At 42.9% G+C, this 15960-nt stretch overlaps 1 protein-coding gene across 2 annotated transcripts in view; it reads right to left on the minus strand.

The window, feature by feature from the left end:
* Nucleotides 1-2506: 2506 nt before the first annotated feature.
* Nucleotides 2507-15960, minus strand: part of cgnl1 (cingulin-like 1) — a 157281-nt gene continuing 143827 nt past the window's right edge. For both annotated transcript variants that reach the window (XM_080214363.1, XM_080214364.1), the window contains exons 15-19: nucleotides 15754-15837; nucleotides 12260-12384; nucleotides 9752-9860; nucleotides 8392-8555; nucleotides 2507-5654 (exon numbers count right to left, since the gene is read on the minus strand). In XM_080214363.1, coding sequence (XP_080070489.1) covers nucleotides 5531-5654; nucleotides 8392-8555; nucleotides 9752-9860; nucleotides 12260-12384; nucleotides 15754-15837 — 606 coding nt within the window. In that variant the 3' untranslated portion in view covers nucleotides 2507-5530. The remainder of the gene's footprint in view (nucleotides 5655-8391; nucleotides 8556-9751; nucleotides 9861-12259; nucleotides 12385-15753; nucleotides 15838-15960) is intronic.

The raw sequence follows: 15960 nt of genomic DNA on the forward strand, positions 1-15960 counted from the left end.
TGTTGATACATAACTGCTTTCACAGAATCCCTAAGGTGCAGAAGGCAGCCATTTGGCCCATCAGGTCTGCACTGACCACAACCCCAACCAGACCCTATTTCCACAACCCCACATATTTACCCTGCTAATTCTCCTGACGCTGCAGGGCAATTTAGCATGACCAACCAACCTAAACATCTTTGGATTTTGAGGGGAAACCAGGGTACCCGGAGGGAACCCACGCAGACATAGAAAGTGCAAACTCCACACAGACAGTGACCCGAGGCCCGAATTGATCCCGGTTCCCTGGCGCTGTGAGGCAGCAGCACCAACCACTGTGCTGTTTTATAGAATAAGGGACAAAAATTGGCTTCAGAGTCTGACACTGTAGAAAGTCAAGCAAAGGTCAAACTGAAAGCCATTGATCAATAAGTTTTTAAAGGCAGAAATTAAACAGGTCACAATTATCATTTATCCACGAATGGGACATGAACTTCACTGGCAAAGCCAGCATTTGAAGCCCATCCCTAATTTCCCTGAACTGAGTGCCATTTCAGAGGGCACTTACCGCAGGCATGATTCCCTAAAGGAACCAGATCAGTTTTGAACAACAATCAACAATAGTTTCATGGCTTGATGGGCTGAATGGCCTCCCTCTGCACTGTAGGGTTCTGTGGTTCTATGGCTGATATCAGCTGTTAATTTCAGATTTTATGAGTTGAATTTAAATTCCACACGCTGGCATGGTCGGATTTGAACCTCTACATTAATTCTGGGCCTAGCGATTATAGTCCAGTGACATTACCACAATCTTTAAGATTTATTTATTAGTGTCACAAGTAGGCTTACATTAACACTGCAATGAGGTTACTGTGAAAATCCCCTAGTTGTCACACTCTGGCACCTGTTCAGTTACACTGAGGGAGAATTTAGCATGGCCAATGCAACTAACCAGGGCATCTTTCGGACTGTGGGAGGAAAACCTGGAGCACCCAGACAAAACCCACGCAGATACGGGAAGAACATGCAGACTCCGCGCAGTGACCCAAGCCAGGAATCAAACCCAGGTCCCTGCATTGTGAGGCAGCAGTGTGCTGCCTTAGTCTCCCCAACAAATATTTCTGAAATGCAGTAATTGACATTCCTTGCTATGTTAAAATGAATTAATCTGCGCAAAACCTTTCATTTAAACTTACCCCTTGAAGGCATGTCAGTAAATTACTTTCAGGAAAGATAATGTTTACTGTTTGTCACGCAATGAAACCTTGAGTTTGATCATCACAGTGAACAGAAACAATATGCGCAATAACAGTGACAGCCAAATGTGGTTTTAAAAACTTTATTTGTAGTAATTGGTGCCTTACAGTTTTGTACGCAATGGAGGTAGCATCAGTGTTTATAGACACTTAAAGTGTTGTCAATTCTGGCGCCAACTATAGAAACTAGTAAATTTAGATGCAGGATAAGAACTTCAGGTTTAGTAGATGACATCAAATACAACCATTCACCGCTCTCATCTTCCTGTTACAATAAATCACGTTATATATTTGCAGATATATTGCACTTTATTGATTGTCACTCAACAGCGTGCATTTATTTCAGCTTCCTTTATACGATACTGGAATAATAAAAATCGGTTTAGCAAAATATTTTTTATACAATATATATATAGATATAAAGTCATTCTATTATCCAGACTAAGATAGCAAATATCAAAACGTTCCTGGATAACTTTCATACGGAACCAAACACGCCAACTGGAACCAGTAACTGATACTTACTGATGTTGAGTGAAAACAGAGGATTGGCTGTAGGTCACACTTCAGGAAACACTCAAACATGGACATTTCTAATACTGCAATATTATTTAGGTACTATCAAAAGCAAGAAATACTCAATGGCAGATGTACTGTTCTAAAAAATAATTCATAACTCACAAGACCCGCTTTAGCAAGGCCATTTATGGAAATGGTTCTCATTTTCTTCTACTTTCTGGATGGCATTAATTTTAACTTTGTCTAACATGTAAGGAACTGTATAATCCTTAGGAGACAGCAGTCCTTTCTTTACATTGCTTTTCTCCTCCTTTCCGGTGCTAGGATACTGTCCACAAAATAGTGTTCCCCTCGTTACTCTTCAGGTGGTAACGTCCCGATAACAATGGGAGCAGTGCGGGGCTCAGAGGCCAGGAAAGCCAGGAGTATGGGTTTTAACAGGGGTCCCCCTTTCCAATTCTGTTCCGACTTTGTTTGCCAACCGTAGCCAGCCGCATTGAAGGCATTTTGGAGGGTGTGCTTGTGTCACCCAGCTGGAGACAGGGGTCAGACATTGGCAGGGTGGTGGCGGCCATAGACAGGGACCGGACATTGGCAGGGTGGTGGGGGCTATAGACAGGGACCGGACATTGGCAGGGTGGTGGGGGCTATAGACAGGGACTGGACATTGGCAGGGTGGTGGCAGCCATAGACAGGGACCGGACATTGGCAGGGTGGTGGGGGCTATAGACAGGGACTGGACATTGGCAGGGTGGTGGCAGCCATAGACAGGGACCGGACATTGGCAGGGTGGTGGCGGCCATAGACAGGGACCGGACATTGGCAGGGTGGTGGGGGCTATAGACAGGGACTGGACATTGGCAGGGTGGCGGCGGCTATATTCAGGAGCTGGACGTTTGTTGATCCAATCATATGAAAGGGGCCAGATCATGAATTGAAGTCAGCAAATCTTGGTAGGCCAGAGGATGGGAGGCTCCATCCTGGTCCACAAGCAGTGCTGGAAAGGCACTCATCCTTTCCATCCAGCTGGCTTGGCCCCCTCTTCAGCTGCTGGATTTCCCAACGGACTAGTGTTCAGTCTGGAACAGAGATGAAGACCACAATATTCAGAGGTGTAGGGGGGGTGGCGGAATGCAGTTAAACAGGAAATCTGCAAGGGCAAGTTTTCCCAAACAATCAGAGGTTTTAATCCCACGACATCCACTTTCTTTTTCAGCAAACAGAATCTCAGCACAGAAACCAGCTCGATTGACAGACAGCTCATCAATACAACAGAGGATCAGTTATGGGATTGTCAAAGATAAAGGGGGGGAGGGTGGCGGTGGTAGAGGTTGTGGGGCTCAGGTGAGTTGGGAGTGAGGTCAAGGGATTAAAAAATACTTGGTGATCAGTGATCATTGAGTGCAGGGGTTACTGATATTGGTGGATATTGCAGGGGAGAGGTGCAGTGCGGAGGTGGGCCAGTTGGTACTTACAGGTTTAGAAGTTGCGACTCGACGAATACTCCTCCTTCTGATCCACAAGCAGTGCTATAAAGGCATTTTACCTGACAGACCCAACCCTTCTCAGCACCTTTTACCTGTCAGTTTCATAGAATCCCTACGGTGCAGAAGGCGGCCATTTGGCCCATCATATCTCACTGACCATAATTCCACCCAGGGGCTATCCCCACAACCCCCCACTTATTTATCCTGTTAATTCCCCTGACTGACGGTCCATTTAACATGGTCAATTTGCCTAACCTGCACATCTTTGGACTGTGGGAGGAAACCAGAGCACCTGGAGGAAAGCCACACAGACATAGGTAGAACATGCAAACTCCACACAGTCAGTGACCCCAGCAGGGAACTGAACCTGGGTCCCTGGGGCTGTGAGGCAGCAGCGCTAATCACTGTGCCACCATGCTGCCTGAAGTTCAGGAAACTGCCAAATAGATTAAAGTAGGAATCATTTAAAAATAGAATGATGCATTCTCCTTAAACAAGTTTCAATGATGGACACACCTCTTGAAAGTGAAGTTGCCTCTATTCTTTTTTCCATTGGATTCAGGTGGGATGCATTCCTGTTTCAGATTCTTAAAAGTTTCAATCTTCTACCTGACCCAAATCCACCACTTTTTGGGGGTTAAAATTACCCCAAAATCTTGGGCATGCAACATGCTCCCATAGAATTCCAACAGTGCAGGAGAAGGCCCTTCAGCCCATCGAGCCTGCACCACAAAAATCCCCAGGAATGATTTTAACTCTAAAAATGGAAAATCTGACTGGGGGTCAGTCTCTGTTAAAGATTTGGAGGTGGGTTTCTCACTTTTAAAATGTCTAACCCTCTCCCACCAGTATTTGAGGGTTAAAATTTCTTCCCTAATATCAGCAAATTCCTGAGCTTGTTCCTGTCTGAAAAGACATTTTCTGGGAGGGGCCACTAGACAACCACAGAAAACCAGATATATTTTAACCCCTTCCAGCCCAGGGACACAGATTAATTATAATTATTCCTACTGCCACTCTCAGTGGAAGTAAACTATGTACAGAAAGGGTGAAATGAAGCCAGGGTGTATTTCTCTGCGTTTGGTTCCAAGGTGGCTTTGACAACTGAAGGAGCTCATACAGACAACTAACAACAAATGGCAAGGCTCCGCACTCCTGATGACCCAGCTGGTTGTGCCATGAACAGTTGTGCCACAGCAACACAGTGGTTAGCACTGCTGCCTCACAACGCCAGGGACCCAGGTTCAATTCCACCCTTGGGTCACTGTCTGTGTGGAGTCAGCACATTCTCCCCATGTCTGCATGGGTTTCCTTTGGTTTCCTCCCACAGTCAAAAGATGTGCGGGTTAGGTGGATTGGCCATGCTAAATTAGCGTTGCAGGACGTGTGCATTTGGGAGATTAGCAGGGTAAAAACGTGGAGTTAGGGGGGCAGGATCTGGGTGGGATGCCCTGTTGGAGAGTCGGTGCAGATTCAATGGATTCAATGACCTCCTTCTGCACTGTAGGAATTCAATGACTAGGAAGATCCCAGTTCCAGTGCACGATCAGTACCAAGTGAGCTGGTCGAGATCAGGGGCATGACAGCAGCCTTAGATAGGATTAGGGAGTGGGAGCAGTAGGGAGAGGTTCCCCACTCCTTGTTGATGCAATGCCACGCAGATGGAAATGCAGCTTTGAGGATGCCAGTTTTGTGGTATCAAGCGTGACTGTAGTGGAAATAGCTCAACCTTCATTGGGCCAGAACAATATGTGAAAATAAACCATCGATGCAGTTGTCACAGAGTTTCACCATACCCCAGGGAAAAGTTAGTGTCTTTAGGGGCAAGGAGAAATTGGTCATAAAAGCACAAGGTTAATATATCAACCATTAAAGATATTGGCCAAGGTATTGTTGGCACTTTAACAGTTTAAATAATAAAGGAAAATAATTTCTGTCGCTTAAAATTTATTTACAACCTGTACACATTAAAAAGCTGACAGCTAATCATTGTGCCTGGCTTTTAAGTTGACACATTTATAAAGTCCTGTCAAACTGAATAAACAATAAAATATGACCTTCCTTTTCCTGTCCAAAGGAGTCCAAATATAAAAAGAATCCAGCATGGCATCCGATGAGGCAGTAGTGAAGGTGCACATTTAAAACATTTCACGTTGTAAGTAGTAGCAGTATAGTGAAGGAGCTCAATACAAAAACCGTGGACAGGACATGGTACCTGGAAGAGTTAATTATGCCATCATGTTGCTGCTTCCCTTTATCTAACGATTAAGCACTGATTTAGGTTTGAATCTACAAGTTACTGTCCTTTGACAATTTAAACCCTGCATCGTAGAGACTATCTTCATCTGTACTGTAATCATTTTCAAAATCATTTAGAACAGAGGATGAAACCTTTGTTGAGGAATTCTTGCGTCTGTAAAACATAAGATGTTATTTCAGTGGCTTTTAACAAGGTTTTCACATGTTAAGTAATAAATTATTTATTAGTCACAAGCAAGGCTTGCATTGCAATGAAGTTACCATGAAATTCCCCTAGCCACCACACTGTTGTTCGGGTCAACGCACCTAACCAGCAAGTCTTTCAGACTGTGGGAGGAAACCGGAGCACCCGGAGGACACCCACACAGATACAGGGAGAACGTGCAGGCTTCACACAGACTGTGACCCGAGCTGGGAATTGAAACTAGGTCCCTGGCACTGTGAGGCAACAGTGCTAACCACTGTGCCATCCCTAATACAGTTACACACATTAATACAGCATAGCTAACCTTCATTCTTAATATCAGCACCAGAACTCCTCATTGAAGGATTAACATTGAGAGTAGACAGTGTTGTCACTCCCCCCACAAGTAACTGTGACTACCTGAACATATGAAACATGCAGACACTGAGTTGGAAACACAAAGTGAATGTGGGCTGCAGTGAGAGAAGTTAACATACTGTATGGTAGGATTACCCTCCCTAACATCTTGAGATCAATTGACAGGGGAACCTTTAAGAGGATGGGCCAAGGAACCAACCTGCCCTTATATCTGACTGAATAACATGAGAGAGCTTTGCAAATCATAGTTAATATGATATAGGCCTGTGTGGAGTTCGCACTTTCTCCCCATGTCTGTGTGGGTTTCCTCCGGGTGCACCGACTTCTACCCAAAGATGTGTGAGTTAAGTGGATTGGCCATGCTAAATTGGCCCTAGTGTCAGGGGGATTAAGCAGGGTAAACGTGGGGCGTTACTGGAATAGGGCCTGGGTGGGACTGTGGCTGGTACAGACGAGATGAGCCAAATGGCCTCCTTCTGTACTGCAGGGATTCTATGATTCTAAAAGTAGATACACAAGTAGAGGAGCAAATTGCAAGAATAAAGACTCCCTGTGTCTGTGCCTATTTCTCTCCTATCACCATTCTAGTTTTCAGGCGATTAGAAGTATCCATTCACAGACAAAAAGTGCTACTGCTAAAACATATCACAGCAGACACTATATGAATACTTACAGAGATAGATTGGAGTTCTTTGAGAATCAGAGCTAACATGTGGAAATCTGTTATTTCAGCAGAATTCCTCAGCACGCATCTTAACTGTAAATACTCATCTTCTGGTAATGCATTCAAAGATGTGATTAAGTAACGTTTGATGATTGTTTATTTGCACATTAATTATCTATTTCAGTATGAATATGTGTATATGTCATGATGTTTATAAGTCAAGACCAGGCTTACATCAGTCAGCCCATTTCTTTTGTCGCATCTACTGAAGTTCTCACTTGAGGCTTATGTAACAGAACTAGTGTTACCACCCAGCACGCTGGCTCCTTTCCTCTGCCCAGTGTCACACCACATGATCTCACCTGTATGCTGTACTCTAAAGTCTGCGGTCTCAATATTTGGGTTGGTGCCTGCAAACTGTGAAATCGAGTGACAGTGTGTTTTCTTTTTCCTTCCTGCCACCATGGCCCAGCCGAGTTGTAGTCCCTGGGTGTCTAAACCGGACAAGGGTAGGGTCGTGTTGAGAGTGGGGGGGGAAGTTGGGGGATGAATAGTTGGAGAGGATGGTGGCACGTTGGTTCGCGCTGCTGTATCACATCGCTAGGGACCTGACTTCAATTCCGGCCTCGGGTGACTGTCAGTGTGGAGTTTGCACATTCTCCCCGTGTCTGCATGGGTTTCCTCCTGGACTCCAGTTTCCTCCCACAATCCAAAGACATGCAGGTTCGCTTGACTGGCCGCGATAAATTGCCTCTTAATGTCAGGAGGATTAGCAGGGTAAATATGTGGGATTACAGGGCTAGGACCTGGATAGGAATGTTTTCAGTGCAGACTTGATGGGCCAAATGGCCTCCTTCTGCACTGTATTTCTATGATAATTATGCCATTAAACCTCTTCCAACATTGCATCCAGATCCTTGAGACTACAAATTCCTTGCAGTAACCTCCATGCTTATCTGTTCCCACAATCTTCCCATTGTGTTTCTGAGGATACAGGGATTCTCTCCCCTGCGTTGAAAATCTGACTGCTTGATTTTTCTCTTGGCCAACTAGTCCTTTCTTTTCCAGGTCAGAGTCAGTTGCAGGTTGATTCTGAGCACCTATTCCAGCCATACCACACTTCCTCTTTCAGAGGTAATGGACTAGCTTTAATAATGCAGATTAGTTAAATAGTGTAATTACTAATGATATGGGTCCTCTGTTAATCCATGCAACCACAGAGCAGTGTTGGGAGTGCTTGCTACAGGCATCGACCATTATAATTACAGAATCATAGAATCCTACAGTGCAGGAGGAAGCCACTTGGCCTATTGAGTCTGCACCCACCCAGGCTCTATCCCCATAATCCCGTGGATTTATAACAGCTATTCTCCCCTAACACTAAGGGGCAATTTAGCATGGCTAATCCATCTAACCAGCGCATCTTTGGGCTGTGAGAGGAAACCCACGCAGACATGGGGTGAACGTGCAAACTTCACACAGTGACCCAAGCTGGGAATCGAACCCGGGTCCCTGTCGCTGTGAGGCAGCAGTGCTAACCACTGTGCCACCATGCTGTCCCAATTATGAAGTTGACATTACGCCTGTAATCAGGGGCTAACCAATTAGTGTCCAAAATCTGCAAAATGCACCTCATTTGCTTTTTAGGAGGAGATACAAACCTACCTCAGGTCTTTCTTTAAAGTATTCATTTGTCCTTGCAGTTCTTCATTGGCTTCCATTTGTTCCTCTAGCTCTCTCTGTAACTTTCTCTTTGCATTTTCCAAACGATCTATTTCCTCCTCCGCTTCATCCACCTGCCTCTTGAGAGCTTTCAATCGTAGGTTCAACTAGAAAATCATTGAAGGTTTGATCACAAGCACATTTCATTCAAACCCTCGAGGCTACAAAAGAATCCGAATCTTGGTTTATAAGCACTTGTCTAAAAACTGGATCTTCAGCAAGTTTAAACCATCAGTCTTTATCTTACTTAAAGTTAATTTGTTTAAATTGCACTTGCCTCATTCCACTGGCTGCATTTGAAACTAAAAAATCTTGAAAGGCTTTACAAAGAACAACAAACAAAGAAAAATATAGCACGGGAACAGGCCCTTTAGCACTCCAAGCCCGTGCAGATCATGATGCGCTAACTATTAAAAAAACCTCCTGTCCTTACTCAAGACCATATCCCTCTATTCCCTCCCTGTTCATGTAGCAACTAGATGCCTCTTAAACATTGCTAATGTGCCTACCTCCACCATCTCCTCTGGCAGTGCCTTCCGGGCACACACCACTCTCTGCACGAAAAACATCCCCCGTACATCTCCCTTAAATTTTCCTCCTCTCACTTTGAACCTGTGCCACCTTGTAATTGACACTTCCACCCTGGGGAAAAAGCCTCTGACTATCCACCCTGTCTATGCCTCTCATAATTTTGTAGACAAATTAGTAAGTTTTTTTCCCCAAATTGAATTCAAGACTACATTGTTTAGCGCTTCCTTGTCTAGAATGGGTACAGTTAAATATAACAATTAATTTCCCCTATTCTCAGTTTTACCTCTTTCTCACCCATCCCTACCTCTTCCCTCCCCCCTTCATCCTCCCATATCTTCATCTGTCACAGCTTACCCTCTGATTTCAGCTTCTCTGCCGTTTGGCCATTCACACCTTTTATTCTCTCTATGGGCTGCCATTAGCAGTCTTTTCCCCTGGTTTCTGTGGCCATGACTTATCTTTCATTCCCTCATCCTGCAGTATAAATCTCTCCCACTATCTATGCCTTTTAGCTATGACAAAGGGTCATCTGGACTCAAAACGTCAGCTCTTTTTGCTCTTCGCAGATGCTGCCAGACCTGCTGAGATTTTCCAGTATTTTCTCTTTTGGTTATTAATTTCTCCTATTGCTTTACAGCAGAAGTTTCAACCTGGACCTGGCTGGCATAGATTCCTGGGTTTACAGTAAGTTATATACCATTGTTCTCCCAACCCACCTGCCTTGGCCACATTACATCTATAAAATAGATACACTTTACTCTGTGCTACATACCTGATCATTCTGGTCTGTCAGATGGAGATGTTCATCATCCACCTGCAACATTAGCTCCTTAACCTTTCTTTCAAGCTTGCGATTGTTCAATTGCAGAGTAGATTTGTCTCTGAAAAGAAAACATTTAAAACATAATCTAATTGTACCTATCACAGGAGATTGCAGTTGAGAGGGTCAACACCACACTAGTCTGCTCCAGCCCTCCTTGCACTGTTTTGCTGTAATATAACGTGGAGGTGCTGGTGTTGGACTGGGGTGGGCACTGTAAGAAGTCTCACAACACCAGCTTAAAGTCCAACAGGTTTATTTGGAATCGCGAGCTTTCAAAGTGATGCCCCTTCATCAGGCAAGTGGAGAAAATTCACTTGAGAAAATTCACATCTCTTTAACCTTGTGGTTGTCCCTCTCTCCACTCACACTGTCTGTACCTGTAAAGATTTGATTACCTGTAAAGATTCACATTCCAACCATTCTTCACATTCCAATCTGTAATTATCTTGCAATTATGTCTTTGCCTATATATGGTGTGCTTGTGAACTGACCTTCACTCACCTAATGAAGGAGCAGCGCTGCCAAAGCTCACGATTTCAAATAAATCTGTTGGACTTTAACCTGGCATTGCTATAATGTGGCAGTACGTATACTTATTTTGCAACCCGAACAACATCAACTTGCATTTATATATCACCTTTAACTGAGTAAAAATTGACCAAAGACACTTTAGAGGAGTGTGTCAGTCAAAATATTGCAGGGGAGTCGTATAAAGATATTGGTCACCTGATCTAAAGGCTTGGTCAAAGAGATAGACTTTGGTATTGTGAGGAGCACTTTGTATCCCTTATATTTATTCGATTGCGAAAAATAGTTGCTAGCTGCTGACTATGAAAATAGCTTTAAATGCCTAAAATTAGTTAGCCAAAAGAGATAACTATTGGAAAAATAAATACCAATGGGAGAATAAGCTATTCCCAGCACATGATGCAAATGTGTTTCCATGAGTTTAGCTGTAGCTACAGCAGTACATGGATGCTGTTACTGATATATTGGCTGAATAACATAAGGGCGGTGGATGGAAAGATTGGGCCAATATGCTCTACAACAACACGACTTCCCCAGCCATATTGTGCTGCAGGGCAGGCTAACAAGGCCAGACTTTAGTCCCGTCCTCTGGAGCAGTCAGTGGCTACTGCTGGAACAACTCAAGAGGAAAGGTGCCCAAGGCTTTGTTACCCTGGAGCAGGTAAATCCAGGGTCTTGTGCCAGTGGGGTTTGGGAGAAGAGCAGTCAGGGGGCTGGGCGTGGGTTCAAGGGAGGGAGAGGGCAGGAAAGAAGTGGTGATGATGCGGGAGTGGGGTGGTGGTTGCAGCATGAAGGGGTTGGAATCAATTTTCTGTGCCTGCCCTGTTGCCCAGACCAAAACAGAGAAATTCATCTGCTGGGGGCATGTTAAATTCAGCCCATTGTTAGTCCTGGTTTTACACCATTTTATCTGATTTTTTGCAGGCATGAATGCTGCTCCTATCTCAATCGATCGGGTGGAAATCAAGAGTGTGCGTTTGGTTTCTTTATGCTCACAACTGGAGATTAAACTGAAGTCTTGCTCCAATCTCCAAAATGCTTTGTGTATAGACTGTTAGTGTTAAGTCCAGCAATGGCCATTCCTTCAAGAATGCAGCCATCGCCTCTTAACATTCAATGGCATTACCAATGCTGAATCTTTCATTAACAGCATCCTAGGGCTTACATAGAATCCCTACAGTGCAGAAGGAGGACATTCAGCCCATCGAGTTTGCATTGATAACAATTCCACCCAGGTCCTATCCCCATAACCCCACACATTTATCCCACTAATCTCTTTAGTTTATGCATCCCGGGACACTAAGGGGCAATTTGGCTTGACCAATGCACCTAACCTGCACATCTTTGGATTGTGGGAGTAATGATGTAGAGATGCCGGCGTTAGACTGGGGTAAACACAGTAAGAAGTCTCACAACACCAGGTTTAAGTCCAACCAGTTTATTTGATAGTAATCCCACAAGCTTTCAGAAACAGTGTTCCTTTGTCAGGTGTGTCTGAAACTCTCCCATTTTCTCGCTCGTTTGATACTTAGGATTTTTTTCTTAAATTCCCACCGTTATCTTCAATTAAAAGTATGTTTCATATGTTTTTGTAATTTCTTGGCTATTACAGTAATATAAACATTTCTCAAATTTGAATAACTTTATTGCTGTGATATTTGTATTTGATTTCGTGTTTTATGATATGAAAGCTAAAAATAATCTTTGGACTGGGCACTTTCAGAGTTAAAAGATAAGTTTCAATTAATCTCCGAGTATTCTCCATCTATTCTTTTTCAAATTTTGTTTTAAACATATGCAGCGGTTTCTTAAACTAAACGATCCAGTCCTACAAGGACATCATTGAACACATATCCTTGGCAATTTCAATAAGGTCATTTTGCAAGACATTGTGGACTGATCTTATTTTCAAGGAAAATTAAATCTTACCTTTCCTCAGCTTCAAGGCGTTCTTCCAGTTCCTGGATTCTTCCCTCCAGCTGAGTAACAATTCCTTCCTTATTCTGTTTCTGAGATCCTTCCAGATATGCAATTCTGCTCTTTAGATCTTTTTGCTATGATGAAATATCATATTACTTCCATCAAAATTGTTGATAAGTACTCATTTCTTAAACTAAGTATTTTGTGTTCATATATCCAGTAATTACTTATTTTCAACTTGAAATTAGAACCATATTTTAATGCTGAAGTTTCAATTTGATGTGTATAATGCAATCTAAATTTCAATACGTAAGAACATACAAATTAGGAGCAGGAGTAGGCCACTTGGTCCCTTCAGCCTGCTCCATCATTCAATAAGATCATGGTTGTTATGATTGTCACCTCAATTCCACATTCCCGGCTATCCCTGATAATGTTCCACCCTCTTGCTTATCAAGAGCCTATCTAGCTCTGCCTTAAGAAGTATTCAGAGACTCTGCTTCCATCAGCTTTTCAGGAAGGGAGTTACAGAGACTCAACTGACGGTGAACTTTTTATTCTGCCTCATCTCCATTTTAAATGGGCGACCTCTTATTTTTAAACTGTGGCCCCAATTCTAGATTCTCCCTCAAGAGGAAACATCTTTTCCTTTATCCTGGTCAAGCCCAATCAGGATCTTATAGATTTTAATCAAGTTGCTTCTTACACTTCTAGATACAAGCTTAGCCTGTTCAACTCTTCTTCACAAGACAACAGCCCATTCCAATGCCCTGTATAATAGAAACATAACCTCCCTATCTTTGTATTCAATTCCCCTCAATTAACAATAGCATTTTATTAATTACCATTATTACTTGCTGTACCTGTATATTCACTTTTTGTGATTCATGCACCTGAACACCCAGATCCCTCTGCACTATCTCACCATTTAGTTAATAAGCTTTTTTAAAAAAAATTTTCCTGCCAAAATGGACAAATCCATGTTTTCCCACAGCATACTCCATATGCTAGACCTTTTCCCACTGATTTAACCGATGTATAACCCTTCACAGCATCCTTACGACCCCTTCACAATAGAGATGGTAACAACTTTTGATGCGCTTCACTAGTTTTTCAGCTGCATACACCATTTATTTTCTATTATCAGACAATTACACAAATTTGCACAGGTGTCTGCTTTTTGATGTGGCTGCCACTGACAAGGCTAGCATTTACTGCTCATCCTTAATTGCCCTCGAGAAGGTGGTAGTGAGCTGTCTTTTTGAACTGCTGCTGTCCATGTGGCGCAGGTACACCACAGTGCTATTAGGAAAGAAGTTCAAACCTCAGTGATGAAGGAATGACAGTATATTTCCAAGCCGGGATAATGAGAGACTTGCAGGGGAATTTGTAGATGGTGGCAATCTCATGGAACTTTGATCCAGGGGTTGGGTTTTTTTGAGATGCTTTCAAAGAAGCCTGGGCAAGTTGGTGCAGTGCATCTTGCAGATGGTGCATCCTTCAGCCATAGTGCACCACAGCTGAAGGAGTGAATGGTAAAGTTGCAATTCTGTATTTTCACATTGGCTAAAACTTGAATATTTCACAGAAACAAATTTGTTACAGATTTTTTGGGGTGCGATCTGGACACCAACAGCCAATAAAACCAATAAAATTAATTATCAGAACTAGGTAACCACTGCTTTACGTTGGGCAAATACGAACAATATCAACACAAAGTGAGATTTGCACCAATGGGCAATAACAACATACCATGGAATTTATTCTCATGGTTAGTAGTAGCACACATTTCTGTTCTAATGGATAGTTCCAGCATGTTTTTAATTAAGTGAGTTTTTATATTGAGTATACAGTTAACATCCTATACGCCTCACAAGTGCCAGGGACCCAGGTTCAATTCCAGCCTCAGGGCACCGTGTGGGGTTTGCATTTTCTCCTCACGTCTGCATGGGCTTCCTCCGGCTGCTCTGATTTTCTCCCACAGTCCGAAAGACGTGCAGGTTAGATTGACTGGCCGTGCTAAATTTACCCTAGTGTTAGAAGGATTAGCGGGGCAAATGAGGGTTACGGGAATAGGGCGTAGGTGGGATTGTGGTCGGTACAGAGACTCAATGGGCCGAGTGGCTTCCCTCTGCTCCGTAGGGGCTCTATGATTTAATCCCTCTTGCAAGGTCACCACCAGGTACATGTGATTTCCTTCATGCTGCCAAGAAATTAAACTCGCAACAAGTAGAAAGACGGTTTCATGCAGGATACGTAGTTTTCTTTTTAAAACAAGAATATTCTCAGGAAATAGTGCATTGGTTGTTCAAATTGAATACAGCATTAAAATAGTGTAAATACTTGCTTTTTTTTAAATTACAAAATGGATCTGACCAATTTATGCAAATGCAGTATTTGCTCATAAAATGTCTCGAGAGATGCTAAGATGCATCATCTTCTTTTCCATTATCTTCTTCCAATTTGCCCCATTTCTAATGTTTGCAAATCTGCTCTAAAATGCTCAGCGTCACTTGTTGTCTACAAATTTGTAATTGTCTATCCAGTATACCATTCCATGAGTGACACGGTGGCACAGTGGTTAGCACTGCTGCCGCACAGTGCTAGGGACCCCGGTTCAATTCCAGTCTTCTGTGGCTGTCTGCATGTTCTCCCTGTGTCAGTGTGGGTTTCCTCCCACAGTCCTTAGCTGTGCAGGTTAGGTTGATGTTAAAATTGCCCCTTATTGTCTCAAGATGTGTAGATTTGGGGGATTAGTGGGGTAAATACGTGGGCTTCCAGGGATAAGGTCTGGATAAGATGTTATACAGAGAATTGGTGCAGACTCAATGGACTTACCTCCTTCTGCATCATAGGGATTCTATGGTCAATATTCCCTTGCATAAGTAGCAATAGGTCATAAAACAAAAGCTATTCTCCCATCTTTAGTTATTCCTTCAATGCTGTCCCACTATCCTCGTGTTATCTGCACTACACAAATAAATTTCCACTTCACTGCCTGAACAATTATGCAACATCTTTTTCTCAATGGGTTAACGTGTGACGTTGAGCCTGACAGACCTGAAGAGTCCCAGTTTCAATCCCTTCTCTGTTCTTAGTCAGTCAATCTCAGCTGGAATGATAATCACAGCACTACAATAAAGAGCAAGGAGTAGCCACTGAATGGAGAAAAATAAATCAGAAAGGGATACGGATTGGCATCCTGTGACACCCAAAACGCTGCTAAACAGTCATGTGGAATTGAAATGAAAGTATGCATTCAGTGATGCCAATGCATCTAACTGCTTGGATAACCATTAATGATTTTTTAACCGTGCATTTTATTATCTTTGTTGATTAATAAAATAAAATCTAAAATGTCAGTATGAGCTTTTTATTGCCAGATTCAAAACCTGTTAAGAGTGCCCTTGTAGTGTTTTGTTTCTTTAATTTAGTTACTGCACTATTGAACTTGCACTGCATAATCCAAGAAGTCTGATTAAATTTAATTAACTATAAAGTACCTGTCTCTCTAACGAAATCTTGTCACACTCCAGATCTTGTCTTGTTGCTCTTTCCTGGAAAAGCTCATTGCGCATCTGCTCAATCTGTCAGTGAAAAAGTGAGTACAACTGTTAGATCAAAATGTCTTGGAAAGTTCAATCAAACCATTAATGTAAAAGGACTAATTGCTCAACAACGTCATAATCCATTTCATCATGGCCATCTTT

The sequence above is a fragment of the Carcharhinus amblyrhynchos genome, chromosome 28 (genome assembly GCF_965287045.1).
Source record: "Carcharhinus amblyrhynchos chromosome 28, sCarAmb.v2.hapA, whole genome shotgun sequence".
Lineage (NCBI taxonomy): Eukaryota > Metazoa > Chordata > Chondrichthyes > Carcharhiniformes > Carcharhinidae > Carcharhinus > Carcharhinus amblyrhynchos.